At 37.5% G+C, this 25,911-nt stretch overlaps 1 protein-coding gene across 2 annotated transcripts in view; it reads left to right on the top strand.

The window, feature by feature from the left end:
• The window catches only part of ncam2a (neural cell adhesion molecule 2a), a 324,121-nt gene that overhangs the window by 234,874 nt on the left and 63,336 nt on the right, over positions 1–25,911 (top strand). For both annotated transcript variants that reach the window (XM_077194831.1, XM_077194830.1), the window contains exons 5-7: positions 796–933; positions 7,120–7,237; positions 14,993–15,162. In XM_077194831.1, the coding sequence (XP_077050946.1) occupies positions 796–933; positions 7,120–7,237; positions 14,993–15,162 (426 nt within the window). The remainder of the gene's footprint in view (positions 1–795; positions 934–7,119; positions 7,238–14,992; positions 15,163–25,911) is intronic.

Here is a 25,911-nt window from a genome sequence, read left to right as displayed (position 1 = left end):
AGTCTGGCAGATTTCAATATGAATTCAACCTCTAATAAACACATAAAAAGAGCACGTATGTGCGTTATAGCTCACTGCCGCATCACAAATGGTGAATCTACTATTATTTTCTTTATATTTAAAAAAATTTCCTTTTAATGGATGTTATCTTTTGAACTCTTGGCATGAAAACAAACTTAGGTTTCTACCATTCTTTCATGTTCATTACTAGTATGAAAAGATTCTAGTTGCAAATTAATAAATTATGTCTCCTCTGTAATTTATTTAAGAAAAACCAAATATGGAAACTAGAGATTGTAAGCTTTCAAATGATATATAGTTTGTCAAAATTAGTTTAGGTTTAGTATAGGATATTACTGTTTTAAATATGTAATGGCTATGGGCCGACCGGTGACACTTAATTAAATGGCTTTGGGAGTTTTTTGTATGTCCTAGTTCAGGGAACAAACACAGTCTCTATATTATGATATCTATATAGTCAAGGTTCAACTCTAAGACTATGTGTCATGTTACTAGAGAGAAGAGCGGCACCATCTCTTTTTAACAGGTCAGGTCTGCCCCAAAAACTTTTCCAAATGTCTATGAACCCTATATTATTCTGCGGACACACTTAGACTTAGTGTTTAAACCTTTCAGCACATAACTTGTACGATTAAACCTATGCAATAAGTGCCGTATAGATCCATCTGTCTGAGACTGTTTGTGAATAACACTCACACACTCAAATACAGCCATAAAAGCAGTGATTAGTTTTGATGTGTGTGTGTGTGTGTGTGTTTCTTTCTCTTCCTGAAGGCAGATTTCAAGTCCTTCCCACTAACAACCTGCAGATCCTGCGAGTGAGCAAAGCTGACGAGGGTGTGTATCGCTGCGAGGCGCGCGTGGAGGCCCGAGGAGAGATCGATTTCAGGGACATCGTGGTGCTGGTGAACGGTGAGAGCTGTTGTTCACGTGCACTTCCTGTTGTTTACGTGCACTTCCTCACTGAGATCTCAATAACTGTGTAGCGCTCGACTGTACGAGTGTTTCAGTGTGTCACGCTGTAGCTTATCGACTCAATCATCCATTTACTTCTCTAAGACGAGCTCCTTCAATAATGCACTGCAAAAAAATGCTTTTCTTACTTAGTATTTTTGTCTTGTTTCCATGATTTTGCTTTTTTTAAGCATCAACTCACTTAATTTTGATTAATTCCCCCGGAAAACAGGACATAATATCTCATGTCATTTTACTCATCTAGTAAATGCATCTTGATTTAACAATTTTTAGATGTTTCCAGTCCAAATAATACAAAAATACTAAGTAAGAGAAGCCTTTTTTGGCAGTGTCACGGCTGTAGCTTATCGACTCAATCATCCATGTACTTCTCTAAGACGAGCTGCGTCAATAATGGCTATCAGAACAGAACAATCTGCAGGATCTGAAAGATTCAATGAAGTTGAAGAAACATTGAGATCATAATGACGCTGACTATAGAGTGAAATATTTGAAAGACCTGAAAGTAAAGCTGTATAATATGATGTATATGTATACATCATATATAAACTATACTGTATATAAACATCATATATCATGTATGCATCATATATAAACTTAAGAATATGATGCTTAAGTTTTGTTGATATACTGCACTTGTCAAAACTGTATTGTAACTGGATTGACTTTAAATTCCCATAATCGATTATTGTTTAAGTTAACGATCAATTAATTGTTAGCCTTAACCTGTTAAATTCGAACCAGGGCCGCTACTAATTTATCTTGTTACTCAACAACCACTTGATTAAGCAACACAACATAGGTGTCGTTTTAAAGCTTGGCTTTACAGTGAATATCTAGAATATGACCATCACTTTACCAGAACTTTTAAAATTGCTGACTTATTATAAATGCTCTATTTTCATAGCGTGAAAAAAAATCTGCTTTACATGAAAATGTGATCTATAAAATCATCGTACATAACAGTATACACATAATGCTTTTGTGCCAATTTTTGGTGTTATAATGGGAATGTGTTAAATGGGATTAGAAAATGTTTTTCACGTTAAAGAAAAAAATATATATATTTTAAGAACTTTTTACCAAAAGGTTCTTTAGGGAACCAAAAATGGTTATTCTATGGCATCACTAAAAAAAATAAAAACATTTTAGAACCTATTTTTGGTATTATTTTTGAGAGTGTAGACAAGTTAGTGAGTGATTCTGTGTGTGGTAACCCATATGATGCCTATGTTTTGTTGATGTACTTGTCAAACTGTATTTTGTGTTATGTCTTGCCTCATAAAGTCCATTAACACAATCATTCTTTTTTGTACTGTTAAAAGAGCTGACGTTTTATTGAATGACAATGTGAAATGACATTGGTCAGTAACATTTTTTTCTTTCTAAATTAAAAATTGTACTTGGTTAACATTACATGTACTAAAAATACAGAAATCTATGAATGTTTTGATAGGAAATGAAACATTTGGTCATTGTTATTGTGTTTTAGATGGTGGTGTTGCTTTTAGTATGCTAAACTAGCTTAGCAAGACTTCCTTGCTTTATCAGGCTATATATTTTGCTGGTAAAGGTATATCTATGATGGTTATGTAAACCAGTCTGACGAGACCAGCATTAACTACATTCACATTCAAACTAAAATGGGCGTTTCACATTACAAATCCACACATAGTTTATCATCTCAGCGTTTTTACACTCAATTTTCTGCTGACTAGATTTGAGACTAAATGTTTCAATTAACACACTCTTCAAGCCTCTGTGAGTCACAAGCAAACGTCGACCTTATCTTGGCGAGCGCTTCACGAAACACCGCCTGTCTTTTGAACTCATTCATTGTTACCTTGTTCCGCGAAATGAGCCGTCGTCAGGATTTGATAGCGCTGAGCTCTGCCTGAACGGACACAATAGTATTTGCACAACTCATACTTCTTTAAACTGATGTAATAGCATGCAAAGAAGGAAAAAAAAGCATATTGCATTCAATTTAGCATCACCACTTATAGCTCTCAGGAAGATCCAATAAGCTCGCTCAATGAGGCGCATCCTATTATCCCGAAGACATGGCAAGCGCCGTCTGCCACGAAAACAGAACAACCTGCTGCTTAAATCACTTAGCAAACGCTGACTAGAAAGTGTCCACGCCTACATCTCGTATCCAAGAACACAGATTGAATCCAGAATGTTCCTCTAGATTTATTCCCAGCCTTGGCTTGAGCTGCAGCGGATCGTAACGCGTGTTGAAACACCATCCGCTGTTATAATGAAATGCCCCTTTCTGCTTTGACCTTCCTTATTAAATTAACGTGGCCATTTTGCATATGCACACCATCTGTTTGAGGCTAGTTTGGATGATTGAAGACTCTTTGAGAGAAAAATGATTGGTGATTGTGTTATTAAACCAATATGTTGCCCTTCATGAAACAAGCAAGACGCACTTAAATCTATGTGTACTAAAATCAAGCATAAAAACATCGGCCAATGGGGTAAGCAAAACTGACTTGATAAGTATAAATATCTAGTCACTAATAAGTGCTATTGGATCTTAAAACTAGACTAAAATGATAAATAATAAGTAATTTTAGTGAAGATTGCATTAAAACGAGAATATTTAACCTTACATTTTCAGAATATTAAACCTTGAACAGCTTATTTTAAAAAAGTAAGATGCACAATAACCTGAAAATAGATGAAATTCTTAAAACAACCCAATAATTTAATAATTTTAGTACAATTTACTTATATTTAAGTGCATCTTGCTTGTTTCAGGAAGGGATTTTTTTTTTTGCAGTGTAACAAAAACAATCATATTTGACCTTTCTTATTTAAGATTCATGCACAATAACTTGCACTTTATAGCTGTCACTTGTTTTTGGTAAAAAAAAAAAAACTACCTTAAAATTTGCTAAAACTATTTTTTTTTTTAATTAAGATGTATATTTAGATTTAAATGTTTGCATTGTGCACTGCAAAAACATGCTTTTCTTACTAAATATGTTTGTATTTATTCCAAGATGCATTTACTAAAGTAGTAAAATGACATATGATATTAAGTTTTCTGGGGAAATAAATCAAAATTAAGTGAGTTTTTGCTTAAAACAAGCAAAATTATCTCTCTGGGGTCAGAAAAATAATCTTAATTCAAACAAAAACAAGATATTTTTTCTTATCCTATTGGCAGATAATTTTGCTTGTTTTAAGCAAAAACTCAAATCATTTTGAATAATTTCCCCAGATAACAAGACAAAATATTATATGGCATTTTATTAATCTAGTAAATGCATCTTGATTTAAGAATCTCTAGATATTTGGACTGGAAACAAAACAAAAATACTACATAAGAAAAGCATTTTTGCAGTGTGAATATATATATATATATATATACATATATGTCATATTTACAGTAAGAATTTAGAGATGCAACTTCTCACAGCATTTTTAGGGCACAAACAGGGTTAGTTAAAAAAAGTCACAAAGTCGGTTGTTAAACAACTAGTCAGCCATCTTGCCTCATTCCAGCTGTCATATGTTGTGTTTTTGATAATGTTGTGTCAGTTAGCTGAACCAGCAAGACTTCTCTAGACCAGTATGAGCTCGTAACCAGCGTAAACCAGCATTTGTGACATTCTGAGATTGTGTTCTTAGCAGAGATTCTTCACATAATTGAGCAAGTGCTTTGTCTTTGTTCTGGTTCCTTGTTTGTTGCGTCTCCGTTTCTTCTAATTAGCCTGTACAGTTGTGTATGTGGAATACGTTTACGCTGACGATTAGCATGCAGACATGCGCTAGCGTGCTCTTTACGAGCCCTTAACCCTGACTTTCTTCATCAGAGGAGCCGTTTGAGCGCAGACAGGGGTCGAATCAGCAACTTCTCTCCGCGTCTGCTTGATCTTTTAAAAGGAAATGTCACAGAGATGTCCTTCACAGATTCACATCACCCAAAAAAAATAGTCATTTCAACCTCTTTGAACTCGGGCGAATTCTAACGGAGCGAATCACAGAGCGGCGAATAATGATTGCGCTCGGCGAGAAACATTCTTGACGTCTGTTTAATTCTCTTCAATCGTCGTATCAGATCGATTCAGCCTATCAGATTGACATGAAACATGTTTTGAAATAAGGACATTACTGTGGGAAGTTTAAGGGGAATCCAACTGAAGAGAGAATGTAAACAAACTGCTGACGTGGTTTGATAGTTAAATCTGTTTAATTCATAGACTGTAAAATAATATGGACGTAGTGTGTGACGTCACTGTTTCGGAAGAACATTTTTGAAGCCTAAAGTGGGCGAAGCCGGCCGTCGCCATCTTGGCAGCGCGTCACTCCCGGATAATCGAAAATGTGCAAAAAGGCGGATTAGCTGAGGTGACGTGACGCTAACAGACAGCAGACAAACGGCTAGTAGTGACATCAGCAGCAATCCACCTGTCACTCAAGTGGCCACGCCCTTAATTATGCAGAACTTTAAGGCTTAAAGGGATAGTTCACCCAAAAATGTAAACTCTGTCAGTAATTACTCTCCCTCATGTTGTTAAACCCCGTAAGACCTTCGTTCATCTTCGGAACACGAATTAAGATATTTGTGATTAAATCTGACAGCTGGATCACTCCTCCATAGGCTTCTCAGGGATTGAAACTTGTTCCCCGAAAAGTTATTAAAGACATCGTTAAAATAGTCCAAGTGACTACAGTGGCTCAATCTTAAGTTTATCAAGCGACGAGAATACTTTTTGTGCGCAAAACAAACAAAAATTACGACTTTATTTCAACTCTTCATTTCCTTCTCTGTGGGCTCGAGTGAGTTCACTAGTGTAACAGCGCAGCGCTTCTGTGTTTTACGTCACACGCATCACACACATGACCAGCGTCGGCCAATAGTGAGCCTCCGTGTGACGTACAACACAGAAGCGCTGCGCTGTTACACTAGTGAACTCACTCGAGTTGTCATGAAGGGCACAATTTGCTATATAGACCAAACCCACTTTTTGTACCAGGCTGTAAATATGTTTTTTGTTTTGTTTTTTGCTGTAAAGTTGGCCATTTTAAAGGGTTAGTTCACCCAAAAATGAAAAATCTGTCAGTATTTACTCTCCCTCATGTTGTTCAACCCCGTAAGACCTTCGTTCATCTTCGGAACATGAATTAAGATATTTTTGATTAAATCTGAGAGCTGGATCACTCCTCCATACTCCTCCATAGGCTTCTAAGGGATTGAAACTTGCCGGCCTCGAAAAGTTATTAAAGACATCGTTAAAATAGTCCAAGTGACTACAGTGGCTCAATCTTAAGTTTATCAAACGACGAGAATACTTTTTGTGCGCAAAAACAAACATAAATAACGACTTTATTTCAACTATTAATTTCCTTCTCTGTGGGCCTCGAGTCAGTTAGCGTAGTGTGATTGCGTAGTGCTACGTCAGGCGTAGACGCTCACTATTGGCCGACGCTGGTCATGTGTGTGTGATGCGTGTGACGTAAAACACAGAAGCGCTGCGCTGTTACACTAGTGAACTCACTCGAGCCCACAGAGAAGGAAATGAATAGTTGAAATAAATTCGTTATTTTTGTTTGTTTTTGCGCACAAAAAGTATTCTCGTCGCTTGATAAACTTAAGATTGAGCCACTGTAGTCACTTGGACTATTTTAACGATGTCTTTAATAACTTTTCGAGGCCGGCAAGTTCAATCCCTCAAGAAGCCAATGGACTAGTATGGAGTGATCCAGCTCTCAGATTTCATCAAAACCATCTTCATTTGTGTTCCGAAGATGAACGAAGGTCTTACGGGGTTGAACAACATGAGGGAGAGTAATTACTGACAGAGTTTACATTTGTGGGTGAACTATCCCTTTAACATGGGGGTCTATGGGACTGACTCTCTTTTGAAGCCTGTCTCTAGTGGCCAGTCGATGAACTGCAGTTTAAGTCACTTCAGTGTTGGATTTAAGAGAGAGACCGGAAGGTTGCCGTTTGGTTTAATTACAGACAGGAGACACATATGTTGGGTAATTGTTAGTCTAATCCAAACATGACAAATGCAAGCAACTGACTTTGCCTGCATTCAGCATTCACGGAGAAACTGTATTGAACATGCATGATTAACTGTGTGTGTGGTGTCGTTCCAGTTCCTCCGGTTCTGTCCGTGCCACAGCAGTCCTTCAACGCCACGGCAGACTACCAGGAGTCGGTGACGTTCACCTGCATCACCTCCGGCTCCCCCGACCCTCAGGTGACCTGGTACTGGTGGGTAACAGTAACGTTTGTCAAGAGAAACTCTCAATGTTGGCAGGAAACATTCTCACAACTTTGACTGATGTACTAGTGTTGTTTTTGGCGGCCTTTTTTAATTTTAGTTTTAGTCTAGTCTTTGTGTCAAGCTGTCGTTTTAGTTTTTATTCGTTTCAGTCACGTTCCTCTCTTTAGTCTAGTCAAGTTTCAGTCGACTAAAAGTCTGAGCATTTTAGTCAGAATTATCCATTGAATATTTTCGTCTAGTTTTAGTCGACGAAATCTGATGACATTTAGTCTAGTTTTAGTCTATGAAAGTTGTATTTTAGTCTCTTTTTAGTAATGCGATTCTATTTAACCCAGTCAATATAGTATAAGTACCTATTAGTATAGACGAAACCTAAATGTTATTTTAGCCAAACCCATTTCAAACAAAGTTATCTTATTATACACTGCAAAAAATGCTTTTCTTACTTAGTATTTTTGTCTTGTTTCCAGTCCAAATATTAAACTTTTCTTAAATCAAGATGCATTTACTAAAGTAGTAAAATTACATAAGATATTAAGTCTTGTTTTCTGGGTAAATGCACTAAAATTAAGTGAGTTTTTGCTTAAAACAAGCAAAATGATCTGCCAATGGGGTAAGAAAAATAATCTTGTTTTTGTTTGAATTAACATTATTTTTCTGACCCCATTGGCGGATAATTTAGCTTTTTTTAAGCATCAACTCACTTAATTTTGATTAATTCCCCCGGAAAACAGGACATAATATCTTGTGTCATTTTACTCATCTAGTAAATGGATCTTGATTTAACAATTTTTAGATATTTTGACTGGAAACATGACAAAAATACTAAGTAAGAAAAGCATGTTTTTGCAGTGTATTATTGTTACCTTATAAACTCAAGAATACATCCATTCCAGACACGGAAGACGCTCTGATTTGAATTTACAACATATTTATTTTAAGGTTCGTGGTGTTTTTTCCTGTGATTTTGTGGCCGCATCTTTTTCCACAACACATTCCGTTTTCTTTTCCACTTCTATGTAATGAACGTTTTTCCAAATGTCGCTTCTTCTTTTTCTCCCAAAGACGTCTTTGGCTAGCCGGCCATCGGTCCGTTTCTCTGTGTCAGACTCATGCCCCGTTTACACGAAGGGAAGACACAGATATTTCCCTGCGGTTTGGCCTCTCATTTACACGAAAACCCCGTTTTTATCACAGAAAACGATTATTTCTAAAAACTATGGAGATTTCTGATAACGCCGGTTATGTGTTGCCGTGTCGACTGGGAGAAACGGGGTTTTAGGTTCTTAAACGACACATTATGCGCCAGAAAATGCTTAACGTCATGTGAGCGCCCAGTTTGGCATAGTTATGATGCCAGAGAATGTCTAATAAGGGGAGAACTTCCACTCCCAGTAAACTTACGGGTTCTGAACTGGTTGCAGTTCCACTCTGGCTCCACATGAGGGCGCTCACAGGACGAGTGCAGAATGAATGGAGGTCTATGAAGCTATACCCCTAAAAATCCACTTTTCTCACGATATAATTTTTTGTCTAGTAATTTGAATGTTTTCGAAAGGAGATGCAAAGAAATTACAGATTACTGGGTGTTAGATTTTTTAGAGTCACTCATTTGCTTTAAAAAGTCTTTTAAAATGGCAATGACGTCATACACATCGTACGACCAGAGATACTGCTTTACGGCAATCCTTCAGTCACTTTGGTGCTTTCGCGATCTGCACTTTCTTTTCTCTCGAGGCATCGACAACACCGCTGACACAGGTAAACACACGCGCTAGAAGAGTTTTTGTTTTGTTGTTTTAAAAGACCACACCGAAAATACTTCGGATGCCACGATGCCATCAAGCGGTATCTCTGGACGTAATCAGTCCTTCACTGACCAATCAGCGTTCATTAGCAGAATGCTAGCGTGTAATGGGCAACAACAACTCAACCTGTAAGAAATCGAAAGGACATAAGTACTCGTTCATTCAACTTTATAACCCTAACGACCTATAACCCATGTTGAACTTGCAAAATCTACATTCAAATCTGAGATTTCTCAACGGCAATCGGGTGAAAGAGACACATTTAGCCGTCTAGCCCCATAGACTCCCATTCATTTTGCACTCGGACGATCGCCCCCCAGTGGAACTCTGGTGGAACTACAACCAAAATTCAGTATATTAGGGCTTAATAGGGAGTGGCCAGGCTCTCCTTAAACGGCTTTGATGCCGCTCAACGGAGTATTTATGCGGGTTGATGTAAATGACAATTGTTTTGAAAACGATGTTGTGTACACGATGTTATTATTAAAAAAAGCGGAGGGGGGGAAATATTCGTTTCTCTTAATACCCGGCTATGTGTAAATGTGGCCTTAACTTTGTTTTTTGTCGTTTACGCTAACTCACTGCAGCTGCATCTTCTGAATAACGCCGCGAGTGGGGCTTGAGGAAGTGATGTCGCCTGCGTCTGCGCAGTGCGACCTGATGATTTAAATTAGTTACACACACAGTGAGTGAGTGTGTGAGTGAGTGGGTGGGTGAGTAAATTAGTTAGGGTGAGTAAATTAGTTAGGGTGAGTAAATTAGTTAGTGTGTGTGTGTGTGTATGTGTGTGTGTGTGTGTATGTGTGTGTGTGTGTGTGTGTGTGTGTGAGAGAGAGAGAGTGAGTGAGTGAGTGAGTGAGTGAGTGAGTGAGTGAGTGAGTGAGTGACTGAGTAAATTAGTGAGTGAGTGAGTGTGTGTTATCGAGTGAGTGATTGAGTGTGTGATTGATTGAGTGAGTGAGTGAGTGTGTGTGAGTGAGTGTGTATGTGTGTGTGTGTGTGTGTGTGTGTGTGTGTGTATGAGTGAGTGTGTGTGTGGGGGGGGGGGTGTGATCGAGTGTGTGTGTGGGGTGTGTGTGTGTGGGGTGGGTGATCGAGTGAGTGAGTGAGTGTGTGTGTGTGGGGGGGTTGTGATCGAGTGTGTGTGTGTGTGGGGGTGTGTGTGTGTGTATGAGTGAGTGTGTGTGTGGGGGGGTTGTGATCGAGTGTGTGTGTGTGTGGGTGTGTGTGTGTGTGTGTGTATGAGTGAGTGTGTGTGTGTGGGGGGTGGGTGATCGAGTGAGTGAGTGTGATCGAGTGAGTGAGTGTGTGTGTGTGTGTGTGGGGGGCGGTCTGATCGAGTGTGTGTGTGTGTGTGGGTGGTGTGTGTGTGTGTGTGTGCGTGTGTGTGTGTATGAGTGAGTGAGTGTTTGGGGGGGGGGGGGTGATCGAGTGTGTGCGAGTGAGAAAGTGTGTGTGGGGGGGGTGATCAAGTGTGTGTGTGTGTGAGAGTGAGTGTGGAGGGCGCTGGACATCATTGCTACTATATAGGGCACAGTGTCCTCGATTCATCTATCTCTCTGTATGCAAATGCCAGTGTGTCTGTGGCGTCGGGAGTGAAGAGGTGATCTTACTTTGATCAGATGTTCAAAGCATCGCATGATGACTGAGGTGAGGGCCGGAATCACTCGTTCTCTGAAATCTTTGCATTGTGTGAGGGAGTAATTCAACATGCCTTTTGAAAACGTCTGCTCGCTGACCTGTGCGCACTAGAAGAGGGTGCATTGTACATTTCAATACTTTGCCAAATCTAAGCACAGTTTGAGACGTTGTTGAGATCTTTCTGTAATTCTGGAGGAGATGCATGTGAGAAACATCTGAAAACATCTGCCCTTTGCTCTCCATATATTCTCACTGCTGTCTGGAGATATTCTCTCTCAGTTCTGATTTGTTTTTCTCATGAGTGGAACTGACGAGAAGATCCAGAGAAGTTTGAAGGTCCATCAGTCTGAATATTGCAAGCGCAAAGTGCAGCACAATTATAGTTTTCACCGATTTAAACCCACACTCAAAAAAATTACTCTTTAAACTAACTAACTTAATTCAATTATGGACAGTGGTTCCACACAAGCAAATTATTTTGTATTAATGTTATTGACATTTTTTGAATCTATGTAAGCTCCTTGTGTTGTGACAACTTAACTGAATGAGTCCAAACAAATCAATGGAAATGCTTCCATGTAACTTAAACCGGTTAAGTTTAGTGAACATGCTTTAGTTTATTTAAAACTGCACTGAAAAATAAATGTATGTAGGATTTACATGATTTCTCAAATGAATTACTAGACTACAGCTAGCTATTAGCTAATAATAGCACTTATTAACATACTAAATGCTGAGATTTAAATGCTCTTTCAGCAACAAGAGAAAACCTATTTGACTCAGTCCACATCCTAACCTAATGCTCTACTCTTCTCCACAATGGTAACCCACTGTAATTTAAATAGTTCTAATAATTGCAATGTAATTGAACATTAAACACAATTACACACTATAAAGTCTTCCCCTTTCCTCATTTTCTTAAAAAACGCATAAAATAACACTTCATTTCAACATTTATTCTGTCTTAATTCAGCTATATGCAAAGCATGCTGGGAACTAACAAGCACCGCCCAGTTTCAGTTAATGCAACACAAATCATTCATGTAATCCAACACAAACGGATTAAGTAAACTTTAATTTGACATATTTAAGCAGATTGAACACAATCAAATTAAGTTTTTGTTTATCACTAAATTAAACCCTTTACATTAGTTTAACGATTGATGATTAAGTAAAGTGGAAAATTATCCAGGTTAAGTTAATTTAACGCAATACAATAGTGTTTTGGTGGTAAAAGAAATATATGTGTGTTACTTTAACAAAATATATTTGGGTAAAAAGAACAGTGCCACAAAACCATTTTTTGAGTGCATGAAAGATCGGCACGATAGTTTCGTTAATGTGCATCAAATCAGAGGTATTTTTACCGGAGAAGAACAAAGTTCACTTTAATTGACTCATTTTTTTTTTTTTTTTTGAGTTATGTCATATGAGTTTACTGCTATAAAATACACTGTGTAGATTTTCAAATGAATATTAATGTGAGGGTTTTTAAATGCTGTTCAATTGCACAGACAGGAGATACTTGATCCTGCAGGTTTCAGTTAATTATTATTAATTTGATTAATAAGAAAAAGTTGTTAAGAAAAAATGTTCTAATTCAGTTTTATAGAATAATCTTTCATTTAAATATACCAGAGCAGAAAGTGTGCTTTATGTGCTCAACCAGGTTATAGTTAGCACACCTGCTTTAGTTAATTAGCATCATATTTCCAGCTGTTAATTAGTTATTGTTTGCATCTGTTCTGCATCCTATTTAAAGGCATATTTGTATGATTTTCTTTCTTATGTGGGACAGAATTTTTGTGTGTGTTTTGTTCATACAATGGACGTCAATTTGGTCTAAAACTGTTTGTTCTTAAAAATGTTATTTTTATATATTATATAGTTTGTGTTCCACGGAAGAAAGAAAGTCAAACGGGTTATGGAGACGACATTGTTTTTATTAAATGATGACAGAATGATCGCTATCTTTTTAAGACACGTGATCCAGGTCTCAATTGATTATTATTAATTAGATAAATATGCATTAATGAGTAATATTCTAATTCAGTTCTATAGAATTCAGTGCAATAAAAACACATTTTTTTTAATGAGTTGAATAAGAAAAAATATTATTTTCATTCAAATATACAGTGGATAGCATAAGTGAACGCACCCATGCTAAAGTTGACTAAAAAGAGGAATAAAAAATCATCTTTTGGAAATTGATCTTAATGCCTTAATTTAAAAAATGAGGAAAAATCCAACCTTTAAGGACACCAATTTTCTTTGTGAATGAATAATGTATCGTAAATAAATAAATGTATTTCCTTAAAATACAGGTTGCGTAAGTCAGGACACCCCTATGTTAAATTCCCATAGAGACAGCAGATTTTTATTTTTAAAGGCCAGTTATTTCATGGATCCGGGATAATATGCATCCTGATAAAGTTCCCTTGGCCTTTGGAAATAAAATATCCCACATCATCACACACACTTCACCAGAGATTGGCATGGGGAACTTTCCATAAGATAATCTCTCAATGCAAATCATACCAGCTATTAGCCTAACTGAAATAACACCATGCCGATCTCTAGGTATGATGAAGGAAATGTGATGATGTGGGATATTTTAATTGTAATTACATTTTTTTATTCCTCTTTTTATTCAACTTTAGCATGGGTGTGTTCACTTATGCTATCCACTGCACACTTCAGCATACCAGTAATAATGATGTAAAATATAACATTTACAATCAGATAGATTTGTGAGGTTAATGTTAGCACACTGTTATAATTATCATCATTTTTTTAAAGCTGTTAATTAGTTATAGTTTGCATCTGTTCCTCATCCTATTTAAAGGCATGGTTAAGCCAGAAATTAACATTCTGTCATCATTTTGCCGATTCGTGGCTTTTTCTTCTGTGAATCACAAAAGGAGATGTTTAGCAGATGTTCTCTTTCATTTTCACTGAATAATGTCTGTAAATGTTGACAGAATCTTAATTTTCGGCTCTGGATTGTGTTTGAGTCCAGACTCGTGTTCCCGACTGCTTCGGTTAGCTTGTTAAATCTAATTGCGTTTTCCTTTTGTTTTGCATGATCGCCCTGCATCCACTTCGCTTAATTGTGTCCTTGTTATAGAGATTGAATTGTCCCTTACATGAATCTTCATTACTAGAGTTACTTTTCTTTTGTCTCTGCACTTTCTGTAGCTTAAACTCAGAAACTCTGTGTGTCTTAATTTAACTAATAAATAAAGATGTAAACAGAGCAGCTAGAGAACTAGAACTTTTTACAAATGAATTATTTTATTCAGCTAGAGTGCATTAAAAAATATAACATTATTTCTATTTCAATGTTGTTCTTTTGAACTTTCTATTCATCAAAGAATCCTGAAACATAATATGTATCACGGTTTCCACAAAAATATTAAACTTGTTTTCAACATTGATAATAATCAGAAATGTCAGAAATGAGCAGCAAATAATCATATTATACTGATTTCTGAAGGATCATGTGACACTGAAGACAGGAGTAATGATCTAAAATAAAATAAATGTGTTGTTAACATGACATAAAATTGCTCACATTAAGATATAAGTTGTTTTTTTTTTTCCTAAAGAGTCTTTATGCAGTCATGTAGTCATTGACATTACCTTTCTGCAAATTAATTTCTACACAAATGGGATGTAAGTGAGGAAATGTTATTTTATAGACTGTATTCAGTTAAATAAATTTTAAAGAGGAGCTTTTCTGCTTTTATCATCTGTGTTTAGTGTGTAATGTTGCTGTTTGAGCATGAAAAAGCTCTGAGTTATTCTCTATATCAGTGTTTCTGAACTCCTGAAACGCCTCCATTGTAGTCTTGAGTTTCTTCCGGGAACGAACACTTCACAATATTCCTCATTATAATAATTCATACGCAGAATAAAGGGGCGGGGGCTGGTTGAGTTAGTTAGTAGTGTGTTAAGGTGGTGGTTATGGAAAGGGGCGGGACATTTCCCAAACACACTCGAAGCGCTCGACCAATCACAATACACTGCTCCAGCCGACCAATCAGAGCACAGTGTGCTTTTCAGAAGGAGGGGCTTCATAGAGACAGGAAGTAAACAGAGCGTTACTGACAGACTGGGAAGAGAGGAGCCGCAACAATGGAGAATATGAGGAAAATAATCAACATTCACGTTCTAGTAGAGACTAAAATCAACATCAAGACTTTGTAAAGGGGCATTATAGGTCCTCTTTAATATCTGTTGTTATTTCCGCTACAGTTAATCATCTCATCACCCGATGTTTTCTCTCCTCAGGAAGGGACATTTGATTGAGCGTTCGGAGCAGTATGTATTGAACACTATGGATGGTGGCAAAAGCACACTGACCGTTAAAAACATCGGTCAAGAGGACGGAGGACCGTACATCTGTCGCGCCACAAACAAGGCCGGGACCTCGGAGAGTCAGCTGATCCTCAAAGTGTTCGGTGAGGAAATCTTCATTGATTAGTGTTTTTTGTTGTGTTGTCTCAGGCTACGTCTACATTAATCCAGATACATTTGAAAACGGCGTTTTCGTTTAAAACGCTCTACATCCACACTCAGGCGTATTCCGACATTTCTGTGTGGATGTGAAACTTTTTTAAAACGTTAAATTCACCTTACCATGCATAAAAACTCACGGAAGATTAGAGAGATGATAGAGATGGAAAAATAAATAATAAAGTTATCGCGCAATTCTTCTAACAGGATCATTTTATTTAGCATTCACTGATGCGCACAGGTCGCACTCACTCACCATTACATGTTTGGTGTAAAACGCTAAAACTACTCAGGACAGCAAATGTGAGTAAATTCTGTCATCTTTGCAGGACTGTGATATGAAGAGTGTGCAAAGTAACATATTTTAGCAACTGCACTGCAAAATGTCTGTTGATTGCAGTACGACAAGAGGCTTGTTAAAATGAAGTAACGTTAAATACAATCTCCTCAGTCCTCCGAAGATCCCGAAGGCCGTTGGTGCTTCGCTCAGAGAACCTGTCAATCATGACGTCACAGCACCGTTTTTATAGCATCATGTAACTAACTAAAAATAAACTTATTTTAAAAACAGACACTTGAAATGACATCAGCGTGATACAAATGACAGCAAATGACAGACACTACTTTTAGAAAAAATATATTTGAAGTGTAATGTATTTGTTTAATTGGTCTCACGTCCCGTTGAATAACATGGGGAGGCGGGGTTTATAACCTATACTAGGACCAGCCACCGGGGGGCGATCAAGACGCTTTGGCTTCACTTTTCAGGGCTTGTGCTGCACACTTGGGTAAGACGTGCTACTTTTTTGCATTGTATTGGTGCAATCCAGTGCAGAGGATTTTTGCCAATCTCCCGGGTCCTAATGATTCATATACGGAGACTGTAGCTGCACTGGATGCTTACTTTACTCCACGGAAAAACGTTGTGCTAGAAAGACACAAATTCAGACTGAGATCTCAACTACAGGATGTAACGATTGACCTCATTTGTGAACACGTTAAGGGAACTGGCCTAATCTTGTGAGTTCAGAGCTTTAGAACGTGATGTGATACGAGATCAACTCTTCGAGAAATGTGCACATAGACGATTAAGAGATAAACTGTTGCAGGAAGAAGGGCTTATGTTGGAAAGAGCATTAACTGTTGCCCAGAATTTTTTAATTACCCTAAGCGGAGTCTATAGTGCTTTCAGAAAACAACACCAAAGAAAAAGACAATCATGTTAATTTCAGAGAGCGAACGAAAACGAAAAAGAAAAAACGCAAAATGCCAGCAGAGGGAGATTTGAAAAGGACAACAGTGACGCCAAGTGTTGTAGATGTGGTTTGACAACACATAAAGCTGATGACTGTGGGGGAAAATCAGCAAACTGCCAGTATTGCAGAAAAAAACGTCATTATGCATGTGTTTGCAGAAAGAAAAATAACTCACTGGAGCATAAAAATGACAGAAACAAGGCCCAAGACTGTAAATGACTCTCCAATATGTGGGATTTTTTGAAGCACATTTCCAATGGAAGGATAATGTCACGAAGGATGACATTTTTGTAATAAATGGAAATGTAGAGCCACTGTTAGAAAGGCGGTCATCCTTTGACTCAAAGATCCTGAATACCACGGACCAGGTCAGTCAGTGCAATTGAAAATTCGCCTGAGAGATTTTTGAAACTTGAGACTGAATATCAGTGTTTGTTTAAAGGACTGGGACAAATCAAAGATTACAACCATGAAATATCTGTAAATGAAAAGGTCACACCTGTAGCTCAAGCTTTAAGGAGAGTACCTCACCTGATGGTACAGGCTGTAAATCAAGAGCTGGACAAAATACTGGAAGATGGAATCATAGAGGAAGTGCATGAAGGATCTCAATGGGTGTCAAACATTTCTCATGCCAAAAAAAGACACTAAAGAAGTGAGACTTTGTGTAGATCTGAGAGAAGTGGTAAGAGAAAGACCCCCTGTACCAACAATAGACAGTATACGGCAAGCAATGCAGGGAGCAAAGCAAAACTGGATGCCTGTAAAGGCTTCTGGCAAGTTGATCTGGCACTTGAATCCAGACAAATGACCACATTCATTACACACAAGGGATGCTACCGTTTTAGGAAGGTTCCATTGGGATTGTCCAGTGTTCCTGAAGAATACCAGGAAGCCATGGACTCTGTTATATGGGATGCCAGGTGTGGTGTGCTACTGTACATGGATGTCGTGTTTGCTGAAAATGAAAATGAGCTGGAGCAAAGACTGAGAAATGTTTTTCAAAAGTTCCAAGGAAAGGGACTGACCTTGAATAAAGAAAAATGTTTCTTTGGACTTAAGCAGATTGAGATTTTGAGTTGTCACACACTGCAAAAAAATGCTTTTCTTACTTAGTATTTTTGTCTTGTTTCCAGTCCAAATATCTAAAAATTGTTAAATCAAGATCCATTTACTAGATGAGTATAATGACATAAGATATTATGTCCCGTTTTCTGGGGGAATTAATCAAAATTAAGTGAGTTGATGCTTAAAAAATTAATATCATCTGCCAATGGGGTCAGAAAAATCATGTTAATTCAAACAAAAACAAGATTATTTTTCTTACCTCATTGGCAGACAATTTTGCTTGTTTTAAGCAAACACTCACTTAATTTGAATGTATTTTCCCAGAAAACAAGATACCTTATGTAATTTTACTACTTTAGTAAATGCATCATGAATTAAGAAATGTTTAATATTTGGACTGGAAACAAGACAAAAATACTAAGTAAGAAAAGCATTTTTTGCAGTGCATCACTGATTACAACAGTTTGAGCATTTATGTTGAAGTATGCTAGGCCTTGCTCAATTGTCAATTATTGCCAAATATTTTGTCAGTCTTTTATGTACATTTTCTGCTTCAGATGACCACTGCCACTCTTGTCCTTGTCTGGTCACTTTTCAGAGAGGTTCAGACAGATTTGCAGAATTGGGAACAAACTTCATAAAAAAACACAAGTCCCTAGGAATGAACGTAACTGTGCAACATTTTCAGATCTGGGACCGTTATAAAAACTGCTGGATCTGGCTTTATTCCATCCGCTGCAAGTCCAGTCAGACTTGGAGCAGTTTTACTTCAGACATAGCATATGCGAGCCGCTCTCTAACACCCACAGAAAGACGTTACTCCCTAGGAAGCCCTAGGATGCGTATGGGCGGTGGAAAACTTCAGAGTGTATTTACGGCAGATTTACTCATCAAAACGGATCATCAACCTCTCATTTATATGCTCAATCCAGAGAAGTCAAAGATTCTGCCTCCTAGAATACAAAGACTTGGACTGAGACTGTATCCGTATGACTACAGGATTGAACACATTGCAGGTAAAGACCATTTTGCAGGCTCACTTTCTAGACTTCCTTTACCAGAAACTGAGGAAAACAGTTGCGTGGACACGTAAATTAACGGTAAATATGATGGATGTACCAGCCTTGAGTCTTGAGGAGCTTAAAAGAGCTACAATGAACGGTACTACCTTGACACAACTGATTTCTACAGTGGAGACAGGACAATGGCCTACTACAATTCCTGGAAGCCTACATTCATACAAACGCTGCTTAGATGAGTTGTCAACCCATGATGGTCTTTTGCTGCGGGGACACAGGATAGTTCTTCCTTCCGCACTGGTCCTGCAAGCTTTGAAAATTGTACACAAGACATATCAAGGTGTAATTCGCACGAAGCAATTCTTGAGAAGCAAATTCTATTGGCCTAATATGGACATGGTGTTAGGGATTGGGTGTGATGAAAGTAGCGAGGACTCGAGTGCAGGACAATGGGTTTTTAATGATAATAAAATACAAATAAAAACTACCCCGGAGGGGGGGGGGGGGGGGGTTGACTTGACTTGACTTGACTTGACTTGACTTTGACTTTGACTAGTGATGGCAATTTCAAAACACTGCTTCATGAAGCTTCGAAGCCTTTACGAATCTTTTGTTCCGAATCAATGGTTCGGAGCGTGTATCAAACTGCCGGAGTCACGTGATTTCAGTAAACGAAGCTTCATTAAGTCATAACTGTTTCGAAACACTTCGGAATTTCAATGGTTCACCACTGGGGCGATGATCTCTGTCAACCCATGAATCATGAGGAGTCACAGAGGACCAGTGAACAAGTGACTGTGGGTTTTACCTGATCTCTGATCAGTTTTATACATTTGTAGACGTTTTAATTAGACATTATTATAATTAAAATTAGGTAGTTAATAGTCTTATTGGCCTGTTTAGCTGAGCCATTCATAGGATAAACAAAACAAACCCTAACAATTGATAAAAGAACATGTTTACACTAATAATCTTATTAGATAATAGGATTTGAAAGATTTTACTTTCAGTAAAAAAATTGCAATAGATTGTATAAGGTGTTTTTATGCATGTTTGGCCTGAGTTTCTGTTTGCATTTACACTGTTCTGACCACTAGGGGTCACCGTGGAGACGGGTGTCGGATTGTTTTGAAGCCTCGGCACAATATGGCACATTTGATTCAGTGTTTCACAAAGGACTTGACTTTGACTTTGACTTTCACTTTGACTTTCACTTTGACTTGACTGAAGCACACAGCAGGAAAACACAGTGTACATACGATAACGAACCAGCACAGGACTGAAAGCACAAGGATAATAAATAGGAAAGCAAAGAAAAGAGGGTAACAAGGTAGGACAGGTGGGGCAAATTAATCAATAATCAGGTAACAAGATGGACGGGGTTACACAATGACAGGAGAGCACATGGCACAAGGAAACATACATGACAAGACATGTGCTCACACCAAACATGACTAAGGCCACATTTACACATAGCCGGGTATTTAGAGAAATTAATATTTCCCCCCCTCCGTTTTCAATAATTACATCGTGTGCACAACATCTTTTTCAAAAAAGTTGTAATTTACATCAACCTGCATAAATACGCCAAAACGAAATTCACTTTAAAGAAAGGTTTTGTGCTTTCTGTTTGATGTCTCTGTGAAAGTTTTAAAGCATCTTTTAGTGGCACTTTCAGAGCGCTCACGTACAGAGAACTGTCACATCCGTAACATTGTTTCTTCCTCATAAATGCGAACACTAAAAATAAAATAAAATAAATATTTTGTTCTGTGGAGACTGAGAGCCAACCCTTCTTCGTCCGGTGGGTAGTATTACTCTGGTTTGCGCAGTGTAATCTACAGAATTACTAAACAATATTTTAGGCCTATAAAATTCAGCCCGTATAAATTTGCATTTTGTAAGCTTAGAAAATGGACAAAATTCATTTGATTCTAATCATAATGTAACATTATTGTGAAATTGATTTCTTTATAGGCTATTTGCTATTAGTATAGTAAATCCTTATGTTGTTATCCAACTAGGCTATGTGTGGGCCTTATGTAAAATACGGGACAAATCGCTTCCCTTATTGATTTGATATATTTGATATATATGATTTGACGCATCATTTTACTTGTAAATACGGGACAATTCTGTATTTTAAGGGACGGGCGGCAAGCAACCCTACCACCAATCCTACAATGCGTCGCTCCTGCAAACAGGTTAGGCTTTAGGCTACACTTCAGCCAAAATTAATTAATTTAAAAAAGTAATGGACAACGCACCAAATGGTAACGGTAACAGAGTTAATTTATTTAAAAAGTAATGCGTTACAGTATGAGTTACTGTCAAAAGTAACTGCGTTATAGTAATGCGTTACTAGTAACATGTTACTGCCCAACACTGATGGTAACACACATGAAACTTTAAAAATGCAATAAACATTAATTTAACAACATTAAATGTAACATAAAACCCTAATGTACATAACTGATTAGAAAAAAAAACTAAGAAAACTATGAAGAAACATAGTTATTTCAACAAAAATACATCAAATGTGAAGTGTCACGCAGGGAATAGTGGGAATGTCAATTTACGTTTTTTCAATGTAAATTATACAATGAGTGGTCTTTTTCACTTTCAAAAACTGTAAATTTAACGGTATTTTACAGTAAAATTACATTAAATGGGTTCTATCACAGTTATTTACAGTATATAGTAAGGAAACTTAACCAATTAACAGTTTTTCACTGTAGCATTTTTACAGTTTTTTCCTGGTAAAATGACGATCATTTTTTACAGTGTATAAACATGAATATCTATTGGTACAATATGGGTCACATGACTAAACTTAAGTCATGATTTTTACATACCTTCCACACTACAACGCGAAAACAGCGTTTTCAAATTCATCCATTTTGGACAGCGTTTAAAAAAAGGTTCGTTTTCATTTATTAAAACGCCGTCTCCGTGTGAAGGACAATTGACAAAACGGAGAGAAAAAGATGCGTTTTCAAACAAAAACGTATTAGTGTGGACAAACTGTGACAGAGGAAGTCTTTACTCGTCTTCTTTTTCCATTCTGTTGCTTTCCACTCAAATTCTCTTGAAGAAAATGAAGCAATGCGCCACAAACATGAGGCCGGCAGCGCAGTAAATGTGCCGCTATTTCAAACAGAGAAATGAAAGACTGTTCAATTATCGTGGAAGAACTCCAGCAGGTTCTTTTATAGGACCCAGATTCAATTCAATTTTTCACGAAGCTGCTGTGCATATTCAGAAACTGATTATTTTGATTGGACCTCCAGTCTTTTGCATGGAAATGTATGGAGATTTATTCTCCTCCATCAAGATCCAAGAGCCGGAGACACTCGTTCTCCAGAAAGCACATTTATATTGTGCTCTTATTGGGTGGGAGTTTTGTTGAGCCAAACGTGGAGCGGCAACACAGTAGTAACTTTGTTACGTTTGTAGAGCTTGACGTTCAGTCACAAAGGAGACAGACGAGAGAGAAAACAAACAAACTAAACTGAAACAGACTGTGTAATATTACTGCTTTGCATCACTAAACCGAATTTAATTAGCCATATGGTTTTGTATGTTATGTGTGTTGTTTTTATTTGTTTCATTTATTTATTTATTTATTTTTGTGAAGCACTTTGTGACCCTTCTTGTCTGTGAAAGGTGCTATATAAATAAAGTTTACTTACTTACTTAATTACTTACTAACTAATTAAAACTGTGTGATTTGTGTAAAATTAATATTTAGGGAACCATCCGATCAGCAATAATAGTGAAAATAAAAATATAGATAAAGCAAATATTGACCATCTGTTGACAGAAATTCATCAATACAGTTTATTAATATTGAAATATGTATACATATGTATTTTTATTACTAAATATTTAGGGAACACTCTGATCATCAATAATTGAGAAAATGTAAATATAGATAAAGCAAATATTGACCATCTGTCACCTGAAATTCAGCAATACAGATTATAAATATTAAAATATATTAAATGATATGATAGTTATAATGAATACATATAATATTATATGAAATATAAATATATAAGTATATTTAATTAGATAAATAAATGTAAAAATTTTTGGATGTGTATTAGTGTTTATTTATTATTAATTGTCAATAGTCAGTTTTCAGACCCTGAACATTTATTATTCATATTTAAATATGATATGTCTAATTTATAATATGTCTAGCTTTTGTATTGGTTTCAATATATATATATAAGAACAGGTTTTTGCTGACCTTTTTTGTACGTTGAAATGGTGCTCAAATGTCAAGTGTTCATGAAGCTTTTAACGCAACACTAGTGTTTTCTGCTGACCTCGTGTGTGTTTACTCCTCATCTGTGTTTACTCCTCATCTGTGTTTACTCCTCATCTGTGTTTACACCTCATGTGTGTTTACACCTCGTGTGTGTTTACTCCTCATCTGTGTTTACTCCTCATGTGTGTTTACTCCTCGTGTGTGTTTACTCCTCATCTGTGTTTACTCCTCATGTGTGTTTACTCCTCGTGTGTGTTTACTCCTCATCTGTGTTTACTCCTCATGTGTGTTTACTCCTCGTGTGTGTTTACTCCTCATCTGTGTTTACTCCTCATGTGTGTTTACTCCTCGTGTGTGTTTACTCCTCATCTGTGTTTACTCCTCATGTGTGTTTACTCCTCGTGTGTGTTTACTCCTCATCTGTGTTTACTCCTCATGTGTGTTTACACCTCATGTGTGTTTACACCTCGTGTGTGTTTACATATATTCTTTTTTCTGAGCAATAGAGAGATTGAGTTTTGCGGAAAATACATCATACTTCACAACATATGGAAAGTGCTCTCTAAAAACGCTGGGTAGAACGTCACCAGATTTCGTTTTTTTACAAGCAATGGGTCAAATAAGGACAAAACATTCAGAAAACATTCAACAGTTTTCATAACTTTTTGTTAACTGGGATAATGTGTTGATTTATGCCAGTTAATTTTAACAGGAATAACAGCCTATTTTCACGGTTTCACCTCATACATGAGTTAATATGTCCAGATTAACTCTATTCATTTTCCAAAATTCATTACACAACCATTTTTACACAGTATGTGTTTTATTTTGAAAGAAAACCATTCTAAATACAGCATATTTTATACATGTTTTATTCATGCATGCATTTTAGAAATAAACATTTGACATTTAAAAGTATTATTTTGTTTCAAGTGAAATCAAATGTTATACAGTGAAATGGTGCTGGATCTTGTTGCCACTTTTGGAGTGTTTTCATCAGCAATACAACATTGACAGCTGAAGAGTTTCAAGAGTGTGTGTGTGTGTGTGCGTGTGCGTGTGCGTGTGCATATGCGTGCGTGCGTGCATGCTAGCGTGCGTGTGTGTGTGAGTCTGTGTGTGTCTAACACTCTCTTAACAGCCTCTGGGTATTTCGGCTGAGTCTCCCGCTACAAATAACTCCTTGATCTGTGCAGACGTTGTTCAAAGGCCCTCGGTGTGAAGAGCTGTTTCTGTTGCGTTTCATTTATTCAGCGGCGCTGTGTGTGATTCTCTCCAGCGCAGGAACGGCTGTTATACATGAAACTCACCGTGGGGATGTTTGCCCTCGACTCCTGCGCTGTTTAGGGGAAACATGAGGAAGACACATACAACAGCTTATCTACGGGACAAAGACACACACACACACACACACAAACACACACACACACACTCCCTGTCTCTCTCACACACACACACACTCCCTGTCTCTCACACACACACACACACACACACACTCCCTGTCTCTCTCACACACACACACACACACACACACACTCACTCACTCACTCACTCCCTGTCTCACACACGCACACACACACTCATTCCCTGTCACACACACACACACACACTCACTGTCTCACACACAGACACACACACACACTCACAGTGTCTTATACACACACACACACACACACACACACACACACACACTCACTCACAGTGTCTTACACACACACTCACTGTCTCACACACACACACACACACAGTCATGCACACACACGCACACACACACACAGTCACACACACACACACACACAGAAACTCCGTCTCACACACTCACTGTCACACACACACACACACTCACTGTCTCACACACAGACACACACACACTCACAGTGTCTTACACACACACACACACACACTCACTCACTCACAGTGTCTTACACACACACTCACTGTCCCACACACACACACACACACACACTGCACTTCTTCCAGGGTTTATCGTTAGTTCAGCATAAACAAGACGTCACTGATGTGAACATCGCAATAGCAGAACAAGCACTTACAGGACATTGTAGGACATTTAGAGGAAATAAATGTTTCATCCAAAGTATTTTCATATGGATGAAACTCCAGGTCACATTTCACCCAAAAAGAAAAAGTGTTTATTATTATAAATAATTTCTGTGATCATTACATTTACACATGTGGCAGATGCTTCTATACAAACATTGGGGACATTTAATATTCAACAATATTATTGATCTGCCATAAGGTGATCGATGATGCAATTTTCTTCTAGAAACAAACTTTGTTGTATTATTTTCCTGTTATCACTGTGAAGCTGCTTTGATACAATCTGTATTGTAAAAAGCACTATATAAATAAAGCTGACTTGACTTGAATATCCAAAGGGACCTTCAAGGTATAAATTGCATCAGTTCTTTAACATTTAAAATTTAACATTTAATAAGGCTTTTATCAAAAGTGTCTTACAAATAAGAAGAGCAATAGAAGCAGGTAAACTAACAATAGGACAATAATATGTAAGTGCAGTGACCCTTCCCAGTTTAGTCTAATGCAGAATGTTTTTTATTTATTTTTTTAAATTTTTTTTAGAGTAGAAGAGAAGAGAAAATAAAGTGTTAGTATTAATGGATCCAGTGGCACATAAGTGATGAGTTTTGAGTAATGAGTTCAGGTTTTTCAGAACCAGTGGTTCCCTTTCAAGGGAACTCGAGCTGCGTTTGAGACGCGGTGGGAACGCTCTGCGTGATTACGTCGTGAAGCACGTGTAAAATCAGTCCAATGGAAGCCCGCTACGACATAGGTGACGTCATAGACCAGGAAACTATAAAGCAACCCTGAAATCAGACCGCGATAGCTTCTGCACCTTCAGCAAGCGCTCTCTGTATATCTGTCCTTGTCTATTGTCTATTGTTGTCTGTCAAGCCCTTTATATCTATCATTATTATGGCGAGCAAGCAAGATTATAGACGGTGTGTTGTTCCCTGCCCTCGTTATATACGGGTGGGGACACACACATCAGCTTTGTGTTGCTTGTTTGGGAGTGGAGCATGCTCAGTCAGT

The sequence above is a fragment of the Siphateles boraxobius genome, unplaced genomic scaffold (genome assembly GCF_051911475.1).
Source record: "Siphateles boraxobius isolate OS27281-9 unplaced genomic scaffold, OSU_SipBor_1 33, whole genome shotgun sequence".
Classification (NCBI taxonomy): Eukaryota; Metazoa; Chordata; class Actinopteri; order Cypriniformes; family Leuciscidae; genus Siphateles; species Siphateles boraxobius.
This window is presented reverse-complemented; position numbering and strand designations above follow the sequence as displayed.